The sequence below is a fragment of the Pimephales promelas genome, chromosome 10, assembly GCF_988280905.1.
Source record: "Pimephales promelas chromosome 10, fPimPro1.hap1.1, whole genome shotgun sequence".
NCBI classification, from domain to species: Eukaryota; Metazoa; Chordata; class Actinopteri; order Cypriniformes; family Leuciscidae; genus Pimephales; species Pimephales promelas.
In genome coordinates this window covers 32,014,243-32,035,143 of record NC_142778.1, presented here as the reverse complement: position 1 = coordinate 32,035,143, position 20,901 = coordinate 32,014,243, and the positions used below count along the sequence as shown (strand labels likewise).

At 36.6% G+C, this 20,901-nt stretch overlaps 1 protein-coding gene and 1 long non-coding RNA gene across 3 annotated transcripts; one reads left to right on the top strand and one right to left on the bottom strand.

The window, feature by feature from the left end:
• Window positions 1-1,273: 1,273 nt before the first annotated feature.
• nr2f2 (nuclear receptor subfamily 2, group F, member 2) lies at window positions 1,274-8,270 on the bottom strand. Of its 2 annotated transcripts, none has more exons than XM_039669005.2 (3): window positions 7,039-8,270; window positions 5,492-6,037; window positions 1,274-3,790 (listed from the first exon to the last, which is right to left on the bottom strand). In XM_039669005.2, the coding sequence occupies exons 1-3, from the start codon at window positions 7,490-7,492 to the stop codon at window positions 3,516-3,518; spliced, it is 1,275 nt and encodes a 424-aa protein (XP_039524939.1). In that variant the 5' UTR covers window positions 7,493-8,270; the 3' UTR covers window positions 1,274-3,515. The 2 variants fall into 2 exon arrangements, with proteins under 2 accessions (XP_039524939.1, XP_039524940.1); XM_039669006.2 differs by having other exon boundaries at window positions 5,492-6,019; window positions 7,039-8,268.
• Window positions 8,271-9,804: 1,534 nt separating this feature from the next.
• LOC120477419 (uncharacterized) lies at window positions 9,805-16,149 on the top strand. Its single transcript, XR_005622394.2, has 2 exons — window positions 9,805-10,405; window positions 15,681-16,149. It is a non-coding gene; the product is annotated as an uncharacterized LOC120477419 (long non-coding RNA).
• Window positions 16,150-20,901: the final 4,752 nt, after the last annotated feature.

The following is a 20,901-nucleotide window of genomic DNA, read 5'->3' as shown; positions in this document are numbered from 1 at the left end:
AGAATATAAATAGCGTTAAATAATTTTAAACTACGCTGTTATTGTTCATTTTATCATCGATGATATTTTTGTTTTTATTATTATTACGCAGTTGGGGGTTGGTCTGATTTCCGTTAGCTATTTCTTAGCCATTACTTTAGCCTATCCTCAGTTTGTCTGATCTATTATTAAAAACTAGGTATATATATGGGTCGGGATGTTACTTATTATTTCCTTAAAGCTATACCCAATAAATATGATTTGTAAAACGAAGCCTGCAAATTCATTGTATTTTAGGGAGAAACTAACGAGTTCGCGATGGTCTTGTTAAATTGGGCTAAAAAAGAAAAGTACGTTTTAATTACACTGGCAATGAAATAAAGTAGTTGGGGCTATATCTCTGAATTTTAGGACTCTTGGACCCCTGACAAAAACTTTAAGACGGTTGCTGTCTAGCTTTTTTTGGGCCCTTGGTGTCGATTGAGGGGCCTTTTCTCCCAGCAATGTGGTTTCAATTACAAGACATCGCTTTGCTCCGGGGAGCCGTACTATAGCTTGCGTTGGATTGCAAGACGCCATATTGCCTCAACTAATAGGACACCAAGTTGAAGGCGCAGTTTACAGGATAGCTTCACACGCTTGGTGTCCTCTAACAGATAGCCCTAAATGTGACATATAAAACACTGCTTTCGAGGTAGAACAAACAGTGGGCTGAGTTTTGTCATTTGTCACGTTTACAACAAGATGGCATTTCATTTGACATGTATTGAACGTCCAATGTTGCATTTCATCGCGACTTCAGTTCCGACGTGCCAGTACCTGCTCTGAGAAGATTTGATGTATTTAGATTGAAAGTGATACCCAACAAGGCAATGAGCAAGAACATCTGCGCATATACACAAAATCTATACCTGGTAAGTAGGGATGACATGATTCTTGAAATATCCGTATTGTTTTTTATCAAAGATGGATGAATGGTGATTTGTAAAAAGTTAAATGTTAGAGGGCAAATCAAAGCGATATTTCACACTTGAAGCTGCAGCACTTTGCACGTGTATTTACATAGCCAAATGTAGACGTAACCTGGACAATTTCCCATGCCAAACCTCGGAGTTATACCCTCGCACCCCAACCCTCTCTCTCTCTCACACACACACACACACACACACACACACACACACACACTGAAACACACACCCGTAAACCCAAGCAGTTTGAGACAGAGCATGATTTCACTGTCCGATAGAACAGACACATTTGTCCGCTAGTCATGAATAACACAACAATGAAAGCCTTTTGATTTCAAATTCATAAATTATAATTTAATACCAAGAACAAATTTACAGCAGAATGCTTGTTTACAATAAGCTAACACAAACAAACAAGAATTGTTTTCAACTATAAACTTCCACACACACTCACGTATATCACTTGCAATTAATAATAATCAATAATAATAAAAAAGTATCTATACGTTATCAATACCCTGCAGTAATATATTTTATATATTTATATAAAAACGTGGGTCAGTTTAAACTGTTCATAATTACAATCATGTATCATTCACTGGTCCATATGTGGCAGAGAACAGCCCAAATAACTGTTCAATCAACTACACAATATGATCCCTTTTTTATCCAATCACAACATGGTGTCTTGTGTGTTGAAGAAAAGCCTCAAAACAGGGACGAAATTGCAAGCTTTCACACATACACACACAAGGCATCTGTTACAGACCGAAAAGGAGCAGAACACCAAGTCAAAATAGCCACCCCTTTCCAAACCAGCTCACCCTGTTAAGTGTCAACCTATCGTCGAACGTTTTTTTTTTTTGTCTTTTTAAATACAAGGGCTAGTGTACTGAATGCACAGATTATATCTATACAGTCAAAAACATTTACATTTATATATATATATATATCAAAGATAAAATAGGTTAGCGACCTGTGGCCATGCATTCACAGTCTAAATACATGAAAAAAGAAAGGAAGAAAAAAAAAACATTTGTCTTAATATGTATGTACATTACAACCAGAACTTTCAGTGCTACTAGCTAAGTCTGTCACTCATTTGAAGACATTTGTATTACCGAAAAAATTGGCAACCACAGTTTTATTCTTAATAATCACATATACGTTGTATAAAGAAAAAGTCCTTGAAATTAATTGACCTATATTTACAAGAATACTGCCTCTACTTGTGTTTTTTTCCCTCAAGTGAAATGAACAATTATAAGACTTTGTAAATTCTAAGCGTGTTCCCCATGGTGTATAGACTTCAGTAACCGTTAATAACACATTTGCGCTGTACAGGCACTTTAATGCTTTTTAGTGTTGAGGGACATTTATGGGGCGTCTTATTAATACTGCTGCTTTATCATTAAAAGAATGATGAGCCATCATCTCCCCCCCCCCACACGTTCAAAATACAGTTTACTGTTGCAAAACGCGTGAGCGAGAATTCGCGTGTACGCAACTTAATACATTTGAAAATATTAAGTGGGGGTCTCCTTAACTGTAAAATCAAACACTTTGTTCGACTATTTGCATTGCAGGCTGTCGACCATCCCCGAATCCAAATATTTGAGAGAAAAAAATTTGGAGACAGGTCAAAACTTTCAACAATAAAAATAACCGGTGACATTTTGCAAACACTTTTATGGCGCATATAACTGAATGATATAGTTTTGCTCCTGCATCCATTTCGGGAAATTATGATTTGGGGGGGTTCTATATCTCAGGCAGAAGAGTGGTATGAAATGATGCATTACTAGTGTTCTGGTATTTTGTGGATATAAGTTTGAGTTGATTATGAAAATAATCCCTATTCTTGTTCATTGAGGGACATCAATAGAGTAAGTGCGGTTGCAGCATTAAGCATAGCCTATATTGCTGTGGATTTAGTTTTAATTCTCGAAGAACGTCTTTACATTCCGAACTGTTTTAAAAGAAGCCATGGTTATTAGAAAAACAGCAAAAAAAAAATAAAAAAAAATAAAAAAAAAACAACAACTGCATACTACAGAATCACATAGGCCGGTTTGGAACCAGAAAGGAGAAGCAAAAAAAAAAAAAAAATTACAAAAACAGCTATAGATACATGGACACAGGACAATATAGCAATATTGGAACTTGTTTTTCTTCTTCCTCCTTAATCTTTCCAAATTGTCGCTTAAATGCACTTTTTAAGTTTTGCTGTCCAGAAAGGATTATGAAAATCCTTGACTTATTTTCTTTAGTCTTTTTTCCTTTTGTATTAATTTTAGTGGGTTATTTATTTCTTCATTTTTGTATTTTTTATTTATTTATTACAAAAACAACAAACAAACAAACAAAAAAACATTAGAACCAACTGTTCAGAATGACACAGGGAGCAATCTCTGGATTTCGAGGCTTCACTGAATGTCTCAATTTTAAAATTCACAGTCATTGTATGAAAGTCTTTCTTCGTGAAAGTAAACTCGTGTAACAGCCGTTTCCTTCTACAAAAGAAGCGCTAACTATTGTAGTCACAGCCCCTTTGATCACTCCTTCTGCCTACTGAATCGACATGTAAGGCCAGTTAAAACTGCTCCCCGACAGCAACATATCCCTGATGAGGGTTTCAATTGGGGTTTTACCTACCAATCGGACGAAAAATAATTGCTCTATGACCGAAGACGAGACTGTACGGAGAGAGGGCAAGCGCAGTAATAACTTCCCAAATCGAGTTGGCTGGTTGGGATACTGGCTCCGAACGTACTCCTCCAGAGCGCACTGGGACTTCTCCTGCAAACTTTCCACATGGGCCACATCTGACAGGCCACAAGCATCTATAAGGAATGGAGAGATAATCAAATGCTTATTACATTAACAGCACACCTGGACAGTTCATTTACAAAACGGCAAGTTGTACAATAACACATACTATTTCATTTAAGTACGCTATTACGTAGCTACATCATAAAACAAAAGCAATGAACAAAAATCACGTGCCATTCAAACTTAAGTTTACTAGAGAAGAGATAACTCTGGAGCTGTGCTGTTCTGTTTTTTTTTTTAAATAAAAATAAACCTAATTGAGTGTGAATTCCATTGTACGAGTATTACAACCTTTTGAATCTTGATGCATGTAATCCCCACAAAAAGGACAATTTAGCAGCATGTGGGTTATGGCAAAAAAAATTAACACAAAAGGGCAATGTAAAAAATAAAATAATGTTAAGAAATTACAAGACTAAGTGCTAGCGATAATACTACATCACCCTTATTTTAGAACATTTAAAGACGCTGCGTAACTTTTAGACGACACTGAACGTCAACAAACTCAACAAACTATCCACAAGAGGTGGTAGAAGACTGTAAATCAATAAAGCGATTGCAATTGCCCTACATGACATTGACTTTTAAAAATAGCATGTTAGGAACTGTTCCGTTGATATTTTTTTCTTTAGGTTTGGATTCTTTTATATTTTATTGTTGTGGGGAACATTTTCTGTAAAGAAATCAAAACAGCGCATACTGTGGTAATAGCCTATTTATTGAGCAACTGGTACTAAAGCTTTCCCAGTAATAAATTTCCGAGATGATATATTCGCCATTAAATCTGTAAAACTTTTTCGCTTTAGCTCTCTGATACACAAATAAAGAAAGGAAGTCGGGGTCATGACCCAGTTCTGGAACGAGTCCAGCATGTGTCTTGGATCCCTAGATCATCCTAACAAAACAAGGAAGAACTGTGAGCTTTTAACAACGCACAAAAATGTCTTGTCGTCCCTCCACAATACAGGACGATTAAACAAAACTTTGGTGTTTATCGCAACGTGAATATATCTATCAATTTAAACGATCGGCTCCAATGTGAAGCTGGGCTGTGATGTGTGTAAACGGAGCATTAGGCCTTTCTTCCCTTTCCTACAGCCTCACCCCCTCCCTTCGAGATGACATCCTTAATATCTGTCATTGCAAATAAATAGAAATAATTAATTGCCCTTCAATATCATATTATGTTGATGTATTGTGAAACTACAACAAATTATGATTAAAGCTACAATTTAGACTTTAGAAGTCGATAGTGCTCATTTTCTGACATTATTTGTTTTTATCAAAACTACGTAATAGGGGCTATGGTGGAAAGTATGCTATCTTCTATTATTTTTAACGGGAATAAATATATTTTTGAATGTATATTTTAAAATAATATTAATATGAATATTTTGGCTGTCACAAAATATTAATCCTGTCGACATTTAATTCTTAAAAATAAGTGTTAAATAAAACTGCAGTGTTCTATTGAGGATACGTCGATGCTTTTAAAACATTTTAGTCAGATTAATTAATTTTACTTGTTACCTGAATTTTTTATCAGAGCTCTGTAAAATATTTACACTTACGTATCTATTATGACGTGCACGTTTTAATACTTAATGCTATCAGATAAATAGGCTAGCACGTGTTAATTAAAATACTCCATTATCTTTACTGCACATTCAAATGGAGGATTAAAAACAGATGTTTTGAAAATGAAAACTTACCTGAAGTGAATAAAACGATGGCCTTTAAACAACTGTATTCAGCAGAGTCAACGTGCAAAGCTTTGAGCTTTTCTACTTGTTCTTGGAAGATCCTAATGTGGTCCATAAAGGCGACCACTCTGTCCGCAGACATGGGGGAGGCATGGAGACCAGCCGCCGCCAGAAGTGGAGCCACATGGAGCGGCATGGAGCATTGAGCAGCGTTGAGCACAAACAACTCACTCCAGGTCAACCTCAAAAGGGCAACCTGGTCGGTAATCTGGAGGTCTGGGAAGAAGGGAATATTCCTGGCCCACTCTACCGCACTAAACAGCATCCTGGCTGCCAGTTCACAAATGTTCTCGATGCCCATGATGTTGTTGGGCTGCATGCATTGACTGCCATACCGAGAAGTTGGGTAGGGCTCCGCTCGTAGTAGTAGAGAGATATATCCGGATAAGTAGGAATGGCAGTGCAGTGGGTCCCCATTTGTCAAGGCGAACTGACCATGGTGTGGCTGTGTGGGTGGCATCCGTCCCCTTTGCACGGCTGCAGTAAAAAGAGAAACTGTAGATATTGATGCTTGAATTCTACAACAACAACATACAGCTTGACCTTGTTTTTTAGTTCACTTGTGGTGTGTTGTTACCACACAATTTGTTTAGGAAACTACACCAATAGCAATAATGTGATCAATTGGACTAGTATGTCACTTGACACGTGCAGAACTTTTAAACTATTAAAGTGGCCTTCATGATTTTACTGTTTAAGTGAAACTATTTAAAGACTAGACTCTTGATACGCTTACAATAACGTTCTGCACCGTCCACTATACACAAAATAATTATAGTCAAACCCTATGTCTAAGTTAATCGAAAAATATCTATTGGCAAATGTTTCATTTTGGTGTACTTGTACATAAATTTGTGTTTACATTTCACAACACGAGCCCAGCGAATACATGCACAAAGAAAGGCACGAATGCTAACCCTTAACCTATTTAGCTAGCGTCATAGTCAGTTCTGCTGTCTATTGAGAATCTGTGAGCGAACTGGATGCTTGGAGGAACGATTATTCGAATAAATACTATAAAAGCGCAATGGTAATTATTATTTACTTTTCTCCTGGAGATGAGCAATGTCGATTGTGGTCTATCTAGAGACCCTAGCCTAATGTGTGCGTGTGGTGTGTGTGCGTGCGTGAGTGTGTGTGTGATTTTGACGCTGCCTCTCCATTCTCCCTCGCCATAACTGCACGGCATATCTGCAGTGATATTATTAAAAAATCAACACGAATGACCATATTTTCGTCGGCGAATAAAAGTGATAATCAATTTAACGTTGCGAACATGTAAAATGCGAAATAGAGTCTGTTCATTATTCGAGCATTAAGGGCGCCGTGATAACGCTCAGTCTCGAGCGCTATAGGCGGTTCCTTCGCGTGCTGTGGTCGGGCAGACTGAGAGAGAGGAGTCGGGGACAAAATACAAGGGGGACGTAGATTGCATGCATTTCTACAGCTAAATACAAAAGACAAAGACAGCAGTAAAACAACAAAAATCCCAATACCTTCCCGTCTCATGCCAACTTTGAGGCATTTTTTGAGGCGGCAGTACTGACACTGATTGCGATGGTGCTGGTCAATGGGACAATTCCTGTTGGCACGGCATGTGTAAGTGAGGTTCCTTCGTACGCTCCGTTTGAAAAAGCTTTTACACCCCTCGCAAGTGAACTGGCCATAGTGTTTGCCGCTGGATTTGTCCCCGCAAACCACGCACTCTATGTGCTGTGGCTGCTGCTTTTCCGACTGCGTCGTCTGGTTCGTCGGGGTGGACTGTGTGTTGTTGTTCGGGGGTCCTTGAACGGGTGTCTGAGGGGTCGGAGGGGCAACCTGAGAGGCCGTTAGACCCAGCTGGCCTGGTTGAGGGGTCGGAAGGGATAGTCCTCCTTGGGCTTGCGATGAGAGGGTGCCCTGGGTCTCGGCCACATCGTCCTGGGAGCCTCTCCACACTACCATTGCCATATCTATCAGTCAACGTTAACAAAAACTTTTTGTTCCCCGTTTTTGGTTTCGGAATGCTTTGTTTTAAAAAAAAAACAAGAACAACACCAGTAACGAAGCACGGTGCCTTTATCACTTAGCAAGATAAAATAAATAATTCAGGATCGGCGCGGTCGGTTAGAGTCTGAATGTCCGTTCAAAGTTGCGTACCGACGGCAAACAGCAGTCTATTTCTCGACTGAAATAGCGTTACCTGACATGTGGTTAAAACTGAAGCAAAGACGAGCCGAGCCTTGCTCTTAGAGGCCAAGTCCAGGGGCACTTGCAGTCATCCATCCAGTAAACCCATCAAGGATAAAATGGAAAATAAACACGGCGGAAGAAGATATGAACAGAGCAGGACAGATAACTTCACGCGTGTGGCGACGTTCGCACGCACAGAAACACGCAGCTTTCAACGATACTTGCGAAGCGCGAGAAGTTCCAGCGTGAAGTCTTGAAGAAAAACCAACAACTGGCCAAAAAATAGCGCTGCTTCTTCCTTTTCTTCAGATGAGGTAGCGCTAGCAGCCGCGCGCAGTTGCAGCCAATGCTCGAGTCAAATATGAAGTCAACTCTCCGGCAAGCAGGACTGATAATATAACAAAAAGATCACAACCTATAGAACCTCCTTCATGCGCGTAAAAATAATAAGAGAGAGAACAGAGAATCAAAGTGATCAAATATGTTAAAAAGGGGGAGGTTAGGAAGTGACTGCGATTTGTAGGCGCTGGGCTGGCAGAATGCTTTCTCTCTGATCAGCTCACTGAGCTCTCTATATAGTGAACTTTGACACGACTGCTGCAACTTAGCACACGTTACCATGGTGATGAGTTGCCATATATGGAAAGTGACTGTGTTTGACTGGTCAGAGCTCACGGACCTCCCCCTGAACCCCATTGGCTAGTCGGCACTTGTGCTACTTGGTTCTTTGCCAAAGCCAGAAATAAGGGTCGAGGAGCCGCTTGGTCCTAAAGAGAGTAGGACACAGTTCGATGCAAAATCATCATCGCAATACATGCGTTCAATATTTAGATTTATTTAAAATAAAATCCACAATTGGAATATATATTAAAGCCACTTGCCATACCACAAGGGGTCCAAGGCTTTACAAAAGCAATATTGTGGCTAATTCAAAATTAATAGGCTACTATTTTTTTTAAAATAATATGATCCTCTTATGGCCACCGAATTATATTAAATATCTCCGGGATGATAATACTTCTGTTATGATATTTCACATTTTCAATGTGCGTTACATGCATTTGTGTTACATTTATTGTATAAACTGGCCGCATTTGGTCAGATCCCATTTATCCGCATTAACGCCTCGTTATAAATCATGAAACTGCCTGTAATTTATCAAGTCAATAATGCACTAACAAATACATTTAAAACAGAGACAGTCCACGAGGGAACAAGCAAAGTATACGCGAGATGTAAGTTCGCACAGATAGGCTATGCGAAACACTATAGTTTGTAAGAAACACAAACACAGAGACAGAAAAAAAATATTAAATGAATTAACAGTCAACAATTAGTGCAAGCTGTATTTCTGTGAATATTCTGTTTGCTTAATTTTATCTGAATATGCAGATATGGAGACCTCACATATTTAGCTACATTGCGTTTATTTTATATATGCTATCAATCCATTAATTAGCCTATTGTCCAAAAGACTAATAGTACTATTGGCGTAATACTTGGGCTGTTATATTATCATGAAGTCGTATATGCAAGTCGACTGACTTTACGTGGAAAAATTAAAAAAACGAGAAAAAAAGATTATGATTATTGACGTTTATATTGTTATCTTCACAACAGTGCACTTACGGAAACTAGCATTAATTGTATCATACCCAGTATGTATTCTCATCATGACTAGCTAGCAATAAAGCAGCCTAATGAATATTAGCCGTAACTTATCATTATAATGCAATGATGTAGCTATAGCCTATGTGTATCACGGCTCTCAATAGCAAAGTTATTTATGCATAAATGCAGCATTCAATGTTGACTATTCTCATACAACAAAAGAAAATGTTAGGATCACGGTGCTTTTAGGGCCTTGACTGATAGGCAGATATCTTAGTGGAGTTAATAAATATCACATAGCTTCCTCTAATTGATAACTGTGTTTAAAAAAACAATCAAAACGTTAAAAAAGCATGCAAACATAAGATAAGAATGCTGCTCGTTGAGAAAGCAGAAGCCCAGAAGTCTTATGTTAATTGCCATAGATGTTCGCAGGGAGCCTCGGGTGGTCAGATGAGGGGTCTCCCTTTTCGCTCCTCGGGTTAGAAGTCAGAGTACTTTTTTAAAAGCTCGCTTGTTGAAGCCTACTTTCTCTATCATCATGGGTTGTCAGAGTTGGGTCCACTGAAAAACGTACAGTGCTAAATCGGGTTGCTAATGTATTGAGCAGTGCTGAATATGGTGCCTCGGAGGAAAAAATGCCGAAGACTGGACGTACAGCAGTATATGGGCGCCCCCTAGCGTTTGGATTATTTCTGCCTGAATCGCTCTTTAAGGTGGAAGAGCCATCTTAAATGGAAACTACATCGGTCGCTCGCCACTCACATACACCAGAGTAACATGCGCCTATTTTAATCTGATTAATGCTTTTGAGATTTCCTTCTAATTGACTTGGACGTTGCAGAGCTGCGTTTGTAAGTCTCTACCGCACATTTTCTCCACAGTGTTGTTCACGCACGGGAGTATCGCAGCGTTTCGGGTAATTTTGTCCAGTTTATTGAAACGATCAAAAGTGAGCACCGTGCCTCATCTCCGACCATTCAAAAGCCAGTATGTGAACAAGACAGCCGAAAGCAATAGGCTACCGCAGAAGCAAATCATAGCGTACCGATGCAAAGTGGATTTTATCCCAAGATCAAGGTGAGTGTTCATATTTTCACACTTTATCTTGCGGACGTCTCGTAATTGCTTATCATTTTCTTTTTCAAAGCAAGAATATGACTAGAAAAGACGCACAGACAGACATGCATGCAATAGTAGGCTACATCAGCACCACTTCTTAAATAGCAGCAAAATTGTAAACAAAGACCAAAAAGACAGAATAATATTAATATGTACAAACTTGCTAAGATTAACCTGTATAGGTAAGAAATGGAGACAGAATTCCGCTCAAGGGTGCGTTTGCTGTAGACACATTTGAAAATAATTTTAATGAATATTGCGAATTAATTCACAACACAAGAAGCAGCAGGTTCACTTTAACATATTTCAGTTGATATGTACATGCGGAGTGAGATTTGATTCCCAACAATCAACATACCAAATGCATATGATGTTGATTCTTCTTCCGCGTGATGCATCCTCTCCTAAATGAAAGATATAGGCTTCTCTTTCTGTGCGAATCAACGCTCCACTGACGGATTTATACAGAAAAAAAAAACCCGGCTCTGTTTATTTGGATGATTACTAAAACTTTATGGAGGGAAAAAAAAAGACAAACCGACAAGAAAAATGAAACTTTTTTGCGGCGATTGAATCACATGTCAGTATTTAATACATATCCTAATAGAGTCGTGTTGATGACTTTGAAGATATAGATTTTTTTGAAAAAAAAAAAAAAAAGACAGAATATGCTCTTGTGCGTCTTTTTCTTTTCCACGGGAGGTAAAAAGCCTCCTTAGTGCAGCTGCTTTGTGTGGGCTGTGTGATAGAGAGAGGGAGGGGGTGAAGTCAGGAGAGACACCTGTCTGTTTATGTGCAAACTAGTAACAGTGATATGCCTTTGTCGTCTTTTCAATGGTTAAGTCCAACGTGAGGACTTTATTTGTTCAATAAATTTCGATAATCGACGCAATAAACTTTTTTTCCTTATGTAAATATTGTTTTAATATGGCATTAAGTTCATGAATAGACATAATTATTAGTCTACAAGAATGCACATAAAAACATCATGTCAATATGGGTTTGATGCTTATACTTAGGCTATGTCTGAATAAAAAGCAGCACTTCAGAAAACACTGTGCAGTCGTCAGACATCTTATAAACTGCATTCATGAGTGACGTCAAAATGCTATAGAGTAGACAATTATGGTTCAAGTAAATAAATCCAGTCCTTGTCTGATCGGTTTTAAGAGTGCGCTTTAATGGTCTTTTCTGCTAAGTCAACTATAACTATACACAATGGAGAGTCAAGGTTCAGGACTGAATAGCAGCTAATAAATAGAATGCCATACACCTATTGAATGGATAATCGATAGATAGATAGATAGATAGATAGATAGATAGATAGATAGATAGATAGATAGATAGATAGATAGATAGATAGATAGATAGATAGATAGATAGATAGATGAAAAATGAATTAATTAATTAATAAATGAATGAATGATGAATGAATGAATGAATGAATGAATGCTCATCTCAGCGATTTAAAGCTTATATAGCCTATACCAGCATTTGCTATATATATATATAACGCATATTTGCATATAACGCGGTAAAGACACATTGAAATATATTATAGGCTACTATACAGTTTTAATACGGAGGACTTACATTTGACATCTTATAGCTATCTAATTAAATGACGTACCGTATTAAAATACGCAAAACAAAGTTTTATCCTCTAGTCCTTTTTGTTCCGCCTTTGAAAAAACACAAAATAAAAGCAAAAAGCCACTAGCAGCCGAGTAACCTATAAATGCATCACTTTACGCATCAAAACTTCAACCGTTTGCAAGCAACTTGATGTTGATGACTAAAGTGCAACCAAAGTCGTCCTGGCACATTTATCATTGTAAAACGCACTGCAGAAGAAAGAGTCCTCACACACAGAGCTCAGCAAGTGTCCACACACACAATAGCGCTCCCCCATCGGGACCTCCATCGATTAGGACGAGACACTACACTAAATATTTACTGATCACACACAAATAGCAGGATCTTTAACGATTTTCCATGGCTGGGACGCGAAGAAAGGGGCAAATCACTTTATTATTGTTTGTAAAGTAAAGTACGCACGCTGGGACAGGAGAGTGTAAGATGTGTCTGCTGGAAGAGGAGTTATACGCGATTAAATCGATAGACATTGAATAAGCAAAGCCACATACAAACCGCAGCAAATCTCTTTTGCACTAGCCTACATATTACACCTTAAAATAAACATGTATTTGATTTTATTAAAAAAAAAAAAAAAAAAAAAACATATAAAATGTTATACCGAACAAGCTACATTTTTCAACTTTTTTCCCCCCAGTTTTTATTTAACACACAGTGAGCCACATTTTGCTCATATTAAGTCACGGACACGACACGGTAAATCTCCAAAGCGTTGGGAGCGCAGGTTTAGGCGCAGGTGTCTATTGCGCTTTGATGGTTTAGAAGAGGAAAGTTCACCCTAATCTTATCGCTCCCTCCAGCGTATCCTTCAAGCATGAGATAGAGGGAATCTGACCCTCGGGTCACTGAGATCCCGGCCTGATTAACCCTTGCGGACCCAGTACGGAGCAAAGGTTAACCAGGCTAATCAACGTGAGGAGACTGATTAAGGTGTATGATCAGAAGTCAGATATGCATAAATATAACGTACCTTCTGAAATAGCTAATTATTACGGAAAACGTAACATAAAGTATAATCGCATCTCACAAATTCATAGGTAATTGGATGCATCATGCCAATGTCTACAACATTACAGCAAGTCTTAATAATTTAGTTTTATTATGTTTAATTATTATTAGCTAATATCCTCGCTATTCCGAACACACTTTGCATGCTTGTGTTTGGGTTGTTCTGCATGGGAACCCATTGCACTGCATATTTTGTACGTCTCACTTATGGAGGATTGAAAACCACCGGATCAGAGGCTGCGGTTTAAAACGTGTCCAAACGAGCAAGTAATAGACCTGTCAGCTGGTGTGGTTGCAGTCTATGGCACATCTGTTGTGACGGTGAAGCGTTTTCTGATATTTCGCAGTAATTAGCAATCACAATTCTTTTGGCAAATAGGCCTATGTTAGCGATTGCAAATTAGCCGGATTTATTTATTTTATTAGATGTAAAGAAAGCATTATCCACTTATTTTTAGACTGATTGCACTTGTACAATGTGTGCATATCTACATTTCATGCTCTGAAATTTGTAATAATATTTATAATTATATTAAGCTATTAGTAGGCTAATTTAAACAAGAGGGTAATCAAAAAAATATTCTGAACATTTTATTTGTTCTATTTTATTGTAAACAATTTTAGTAGAAGCAACATAGAAAGCTCTTTTAATACACCAAGACAGTAACAGAAAAATACTTTTTTACAAATATGTTTCTAATGTATGGAAGTGGTCTGATATATACAGATTATTCCTGCAGGCACAAGTTTTCTCAGTTCCACCTGTAATTTTACTATTAAAAAGGGAGAAACACGGTCAAATCTGATTACTCTCAATACATTAATCCAAAATAATACAGTAAACTTTTGAAGTATTTTCTCACGCAATCCTGCCATTTTTATTGTTTGTCATTTAAAAAGATCTAAAAAAAAAAAAAAAAAAAAAAACTCCCCTTGACATATTCTTCCAACTCATTGAAGAAAATCTCATATCGGTTACGGGCAAATTGAATAGGATTATGGTTTTATTCTCTACAGAAGCCTGGCTCTGTGCCCAAATATGGTGTAATTTGTTCAGCATTACCTTTAGTCTTAAAACAACACCATTGCCCTGGGAATTCAGAGGACTTAATGCTTCTTCACAGGACAACAAGTTCCCCCTATGTATTTCACTCTTTAAGACCAGAATATGGACCAATTGTTGCCAGAGTCCATGAAAAAAGATATTATGGAAGCATACCTTATACGCCCATATAGCCTCTTCAAAATGTAACTCTGTGAAATCGTTCAATGTCCTTGTGTTATTTCTTATTGTATAGTACCAGACTGCAGCAGATACTCATATGACTCCGAGTCAGAGATTCCACAGGTACAGTAGCAATATAAAAGAGCCATAAATGTAACCATATAGGTAAAGAGTCATACTTTTAGTGTAAACTAAGTTTTGCTCTCATTAATCTGATATAATGCACTCGCAGTGTGACATGGGATTATGCAGATTGTTTGCTATATACAGCCAATCTCCAAAAGGCAGTATGATTATGAATGAAGATTTTGAAGTGATTATTGCTATGTGTATTCCATTGGGTGGGTTGTTGTATGCATATGGCAATGTGTATTAACACAAACGTTTAATTGTTGTCACTATGCACGTTATTCGTCTGCTGAGAAATATATATATATATATATAAATATTTCTCAGAGAGTCTTTGGTTTTACAAATACTAAATGTCAATATTAAGGCATTATTGGAAGATTCACAGATCTATTATGACAATTAAAAAAAAGAAACCATAAAAAGTGTTAATCTCATGGTTAAATTTGACAAATTTTATGAAAAAAATGCTTAATTTAGTGTGGATATATACATTTAATCATATTATTGACAATTCAATTCTTATCAAAAACACCTTGTAATTTGTGTGTGTGTGTGTGATTGATTCATTCAATAGGTGCAGGTTACCTTCTCCCTGTCTATTTCTGTTTGCCCTAAGGGCCAATCCAAGAAGCCAGCAGATTCATGATAGAGCGCAGAGTTCGATTCTCCAATGATGGATTACAGTGTCAATTTAAACAGCGAACGCTTAATTCGTTTCAATAATCTCTTCTTAGACTGAATGCCAAACTTCCATTTTCCACATCAAATCAAAGTAAAAAAAAACCTGCGTAAAAAAAAAAAAAAAAAGTGATGCACATTTATATACTGTACAAAATATATTGTTGGTTTAACTTAAAAAAATGAAGTAACCTGGTTGCCTTAACATTTTAAGTTCATTGAGTTAATACAATGCAGGAGATTGATTTAATCACCAGAAACTCAAAATATTATGTTATCCGAACTACATAAATGATTTAAGTTGATTTGACAAAAGAAAAAATGTTGTGATTACAAATCATTACAGTAAAGCATGTTATTACTATTGTTTATTTTTACATTTCAATTAAATAGTTCCTATGTTACACTTTACAGTCACTTTACCAACCAAAAATGAACACAACGAGAGGTGTAGGAATACAAGTATGTGCTCACTGAAATACAAGAAAATGTTGATACAATAATATTGATGACTTATGATCAACTATCCCATAGGTAGAATACGGCGTTCTGGTAGACTAGCTGTGCATTGTCTCAGGCCTCCGCAGGGCCAGAGGACACGGCCACTGTGAACCGAAGAAACCGAAGAATGCCGAGTGGTGACATCAACACCAAGTGCATGATGGGAGGAGGAAATTCACGCAAAGATCCCACAATGACAAAGCAGGGAAGGTAGGCCTTAATGAATGTGTTCGAGCAACTGGTGCAACTAACCTCTATTCTTTTCTAGGCAAAAGGATCATTGGTCAGCTGACAAACCAACTGCTCCAAATCAACTGTACGTATCGTAATTCTGCACATACTGTTATGATGTATGATTAAATAATGCAACCGAACAAGAAGCAGCATTGTGTTCCTTTAAAGAATGATGCAATGAAAAAAACATTGATGACATTAGTAAAAATGTTTAATTATCAACTGTATCAACAAAAGCTCAAGAAAATAAACATGGGCCCTGTATGCATGTTGTTTGTTATTATTAAATAAGAATCTAGCACCCATAATCTTCATACGGGTATGTTTTAAGCTACGAGAGATACGTTTCTTATGAATTTGAAAATAACAGTACAGCTCTAAATCTTCATTAAACGCGGAGCTGCATTTGACATTTTTATTGCAGAAATTACCAAGTTTCCATTTCTTAGCTGTTGTGAATAATTATAGATAGATATTATTTTCCACATGCACTTTTCTGCATTTACTATACCAGTCTGGATTTAATCACTGGCCACTAGACTAAACCCAAGTTATTAGGGAATATAAATGTTTTTAAAAGTAATCAAAGAAGAAAAGAGATGGAAAAGACAGAAGGAGGGAGAGAGAAAGAGATTCAGAGTGTCTGTAATTGAAAGCAGCTTGTTTTCTAATGTGGACTACTGAGACACGGGGAAAGGGTTTAAGTTTGCCTTTGCACTTATATCATGAGAAGTTTCTGTCTTTATATGAAAGGTGGAGTAAACTTAGATTTTTTTAAAGACTATTGAAGCCTGAAGTCTTCACATGGAAGTGTTTGAGAGAAAGCGTGTGCACAGCCTTACATTTAGGCATCTTTTGCCAAAACGGAGCCTCACACTTTCATTATTTGACCATTAGAGTAAATAATGTGTGCAATGGCAGAGTGAACTGCTAGTGCCACTTTCACAATACAAGGAGACGTTAAAAACAAAAACTGCACAAATAATGTTATTGACATCACATATGATCATGCCACTCATCTGAGATCATGAAAATAATTTAGTCTTCAAGGTTAAAGAAACAACAGCAGAACACGGATCATTCACACTTTTCAACATAAAGTCAAGAAATATTTTTCAATTTGGGTAATTTATCCACACACACACACCAATATGGAATATGGTACACAAGAATCCCATTTATATCTATAGTGATAAATGAGTTTAGTCAAAAGTAATCAAAAACTAGTCAGAATACAATACCTAAAATGAGTAATCTATGACACTACTAACTATAGTTAGTAATGTATACTACTATTACTATTCATCATGTAATCAACGACAGTGTAAATGTAAAGCGACAGGATTTGGATTGAGTTAGTCAGTGTTTGATATTTAGCATAGATGAATTATTGGCCATTTTTGTCAGCATTTTCTTTAAATATTTCTTAAATAAATAGCATTAGTTTGTGTGTGTGTTTGTGTGTAAACAAAGAAAAAGAAAACATTTCAATTCTTTATCATCAATAACATGAAAAGCATTACTGCAGGGGGATTATAAAAAGCTAATGATTGTTCCCCTATCAATGTGACATGCAAACATGTTGCTTTAATGATTGAAAAAAAATAAGTTTAAATCACAGGGGGAAATATTTAAGTGTAAGTAAATATTTGAGGTCAAAAAAGGAAACACTGGATTATATGAACGAACAATAATAAACATGATGAGTTTTCCAGGTTTGAAATGTTATTGTTCAGACTTTTGTCTCGATCAATAATTAGTGAAGGTCACTGGATACGATGAAGACAGTGTTTCACAGCAATATATCAGCAGTGTTTATGAAGTGGCATAATTAATAATCTCATACATGGTGTAAGTGGAGAGGTAATTTTGTCTGCAAATTTAGAAGCAAATTTATTTACATGATTTACATGACCATTCTATATTGTGACTATAGTCAAAGTGAATATTTTTAGAAAAGAAACTAAAAGAGTAAAATAAAAATAATTCAGTAAATTCAATCAATAAATTATGAATAATTGACTTCTATTGTGTGGATAATATGCAATCATGCAAGTCATTAAAAAGTACCCCGCTTATGAGCATTTGAAAATATAATCTAATCTAATTATAAGTACTACATTTTTGGAATCGGATACGCAATCCAGATTACATGTAATCAGTTGCTACCCAGCACTGTATATATTGTTAGTTCATAGAAATATAACTGTTGATTGTTACTACATTATCTCAAGTCAATCAAGTACAAATAACAGATACAACTTTTGTATTTTAATAATGTAGTGGTAAATACTGACATTAATGCTCCAGAAGTGTTTTTTTTTTCATTTTGTTTCATGCTAACTAATGTATTTGATCAATGTTAACATATGAAAACTTATTGTAAAGTGTTACTAAACACAAAAACACACACATATATATATATACACTGTAAAAAAAATCATGATTTGCCATAACGTTTTTTTTCTGTTGTCAAATCAATTTAGATAATTTATGTGGTTCAGATAACATAATATTTTGAGTTTCTGATCACTAAATCAAAATCCTTCATTGTATTAACTCAATTTTTCAATTTCAATTAACTTAAAGTTAAGGCAACCAGGTTACTTATTTTTTTTAAGTTAAACCAACAATATTTTTTTTACAATGTACGTACACACACACACACACACAAATATATATATGTAAATAATACACACACACACACACACACACATACATACATATATATATATATATATATATATATATACATATATACGCATGTGTGTGTGGTGGTGGAGGGTGGTGTTATATGTATTTGGTAACACTTTAATTAATTTCAAATATATATGAAACATTATATTACAACTCTAAAAAACACATAAGGGAGACAGCGAATGGAGCGAGTGCGAAAAATGAACTAAACCACACACACACACACACACTGGCAGTTGTAAGGCAGAGAACACTCAACACAAGATTTAATGAGTGCTGAGTTGTTGTGGTATTTGCAACACGGCCAAAAAAGCTCAGCAATGTTCAGGAAGCATGTGAAGTGTCTGCAGTGAAAAAACGTTGTCAAACAAGATTTGGGATCAATTACCCAGACAGAGAGTGTAATGTTTATGCGAGGCCCCTGAAAGAAGCGGTGTCCGGGTAAACTTCAGCTGCGGGCCCTGAAGTACTCATGTAACTAGCTCTTGAAGTTTTCTCTGAGGACGTTTGTTTTGTCACCTCCATTAAGGGCTGTTTAGTCCCAACAACCAAGAGCAACTTCGCTTCCCTTTGCCCTGAAGAAACAGGCGTAAAACACAGCACACAAAGCAAAACACAACGTTAATTTTGAGGTTTAATGACAGAAGTCAGATTAATGAGCTGTGAACCGATTGCGTTTTCATTTTAAGGGGAAATATTTGTGATATGGCGTACTTTTCTTTTAATAAGTTAAGTGTCTTTAAGGAAAAATAAGGCTAACTTATCACAATAGCTAATTATTAAATAGCATCTTACAGAGTACAGAGCTCAGTTCTAGTTCCTCATGACCGAATTTAACACTTTAGTATCAGTGTTTTTACTCTGTGCAGTGGTTAGAGTTTCAACATGAACAAACTTGTTAATGTCACTAGGGAGGGTGATATCCTTATAGAATGGTCCAGGAAATACATTTATTCTGGTGTTTTTAGATGCCTTTTTAGATATTCTTAATGCATAAGTGCTTAATGATATCAACCACAGCCTTTGACCTTAGTTTAAAAGGTCCAGGAATATGTACACACACATGCACACCTTTCATGATGTTTAAACAAATGGTAAGTGCCTGAATCAGGGTGAGGAGAAGTGCAATAAACAATCTAAATATATGTTTTCTGCCAGATGTTATACCTTTTGAGGTTTTTATACGTTGATTACATATAAACGTTTCACCTCATCTGAGGAAGTCTTTTCGACAGACCTTAAGAAAAAGAGTTGCGGCTCCGCATATGGTAAGTTGCGAACAAAAGCATCTGCATTCCATTCAGCAAGAGTAAGAGGTGTGAATGTCAGAGAGACAGGGCACTGGGTCAATGATTACAACATGTCAAGGAAACCCTGTTGTGTTACTGGTTAAAATACTGCACAGAAAAACAAACCTGCTTTTCTGCTGTTTTTCACAGCTTGAAAACAAACTAAGCACTCTGCTATTGTTCAGCTAAAACGCTTGACAGTAAGCATTATAGCATTTATCCAGTCGTAATGTAACTAAAGTTACGCCTGTGGCATTATAGTTATAAACGCACAGGAATATCAACCATGATTTCCGCGAGATACAATGCACCGTGTCAGTCCACAGACAGCGAGAGCGAGCGGTAAATCTTTACAAGGATAAATGATAGCTCTCCAGGCAACAGTTGAATGTTGTAGCACATAATTTAATATATTTCACTTTGGTTTCAGAAAATTAAATCTGTGGTTTACCTCAAAGGGCTCTGCAGTGTGGACTTCCTGCACAAAGAGTAACTTTTATGGTTTCATGGGATGTCTTTTAAATGCCTCAATATACTAGGGAACTCCGGGATATAAAAAGTTAGTTGCTGATAAAAGGCTTTCTAGGCTAGTGAGTTCGACAAATGAACTTAAGAACATAATCTTTAACATAACAAAAGGGCATAATGAAACTAGGGGATCATTTGAAATAACATATTACAATATACTGTGCACTAAAGGAGTAGTTCACTTTAAAAAAAAAAAAAAAAAAACTTTTGCTGATAATTTACTCAACCCCATGTCATCCAAGATATCCATGTCATTCTTTTTGATGAAAACATTCCAGGAATTTTCTACATATAATGGACTTCAATGGGAACCAAAAGGTTCAAGGTCCGAATGAGAGTTTCAGTGCAGCTTCAAAGGGCTTTAAACGATTTCAGACAATGAATAACGGTCATATCTTATCAAGCGAAACGATCGCTCATTTAAAAAAAACAACAAAAAAAAAACAAAGTTTAAGTTTTATAAGCTCCTGTTCAAACTCATTTATCAAAATGAACGAATCTTTTCC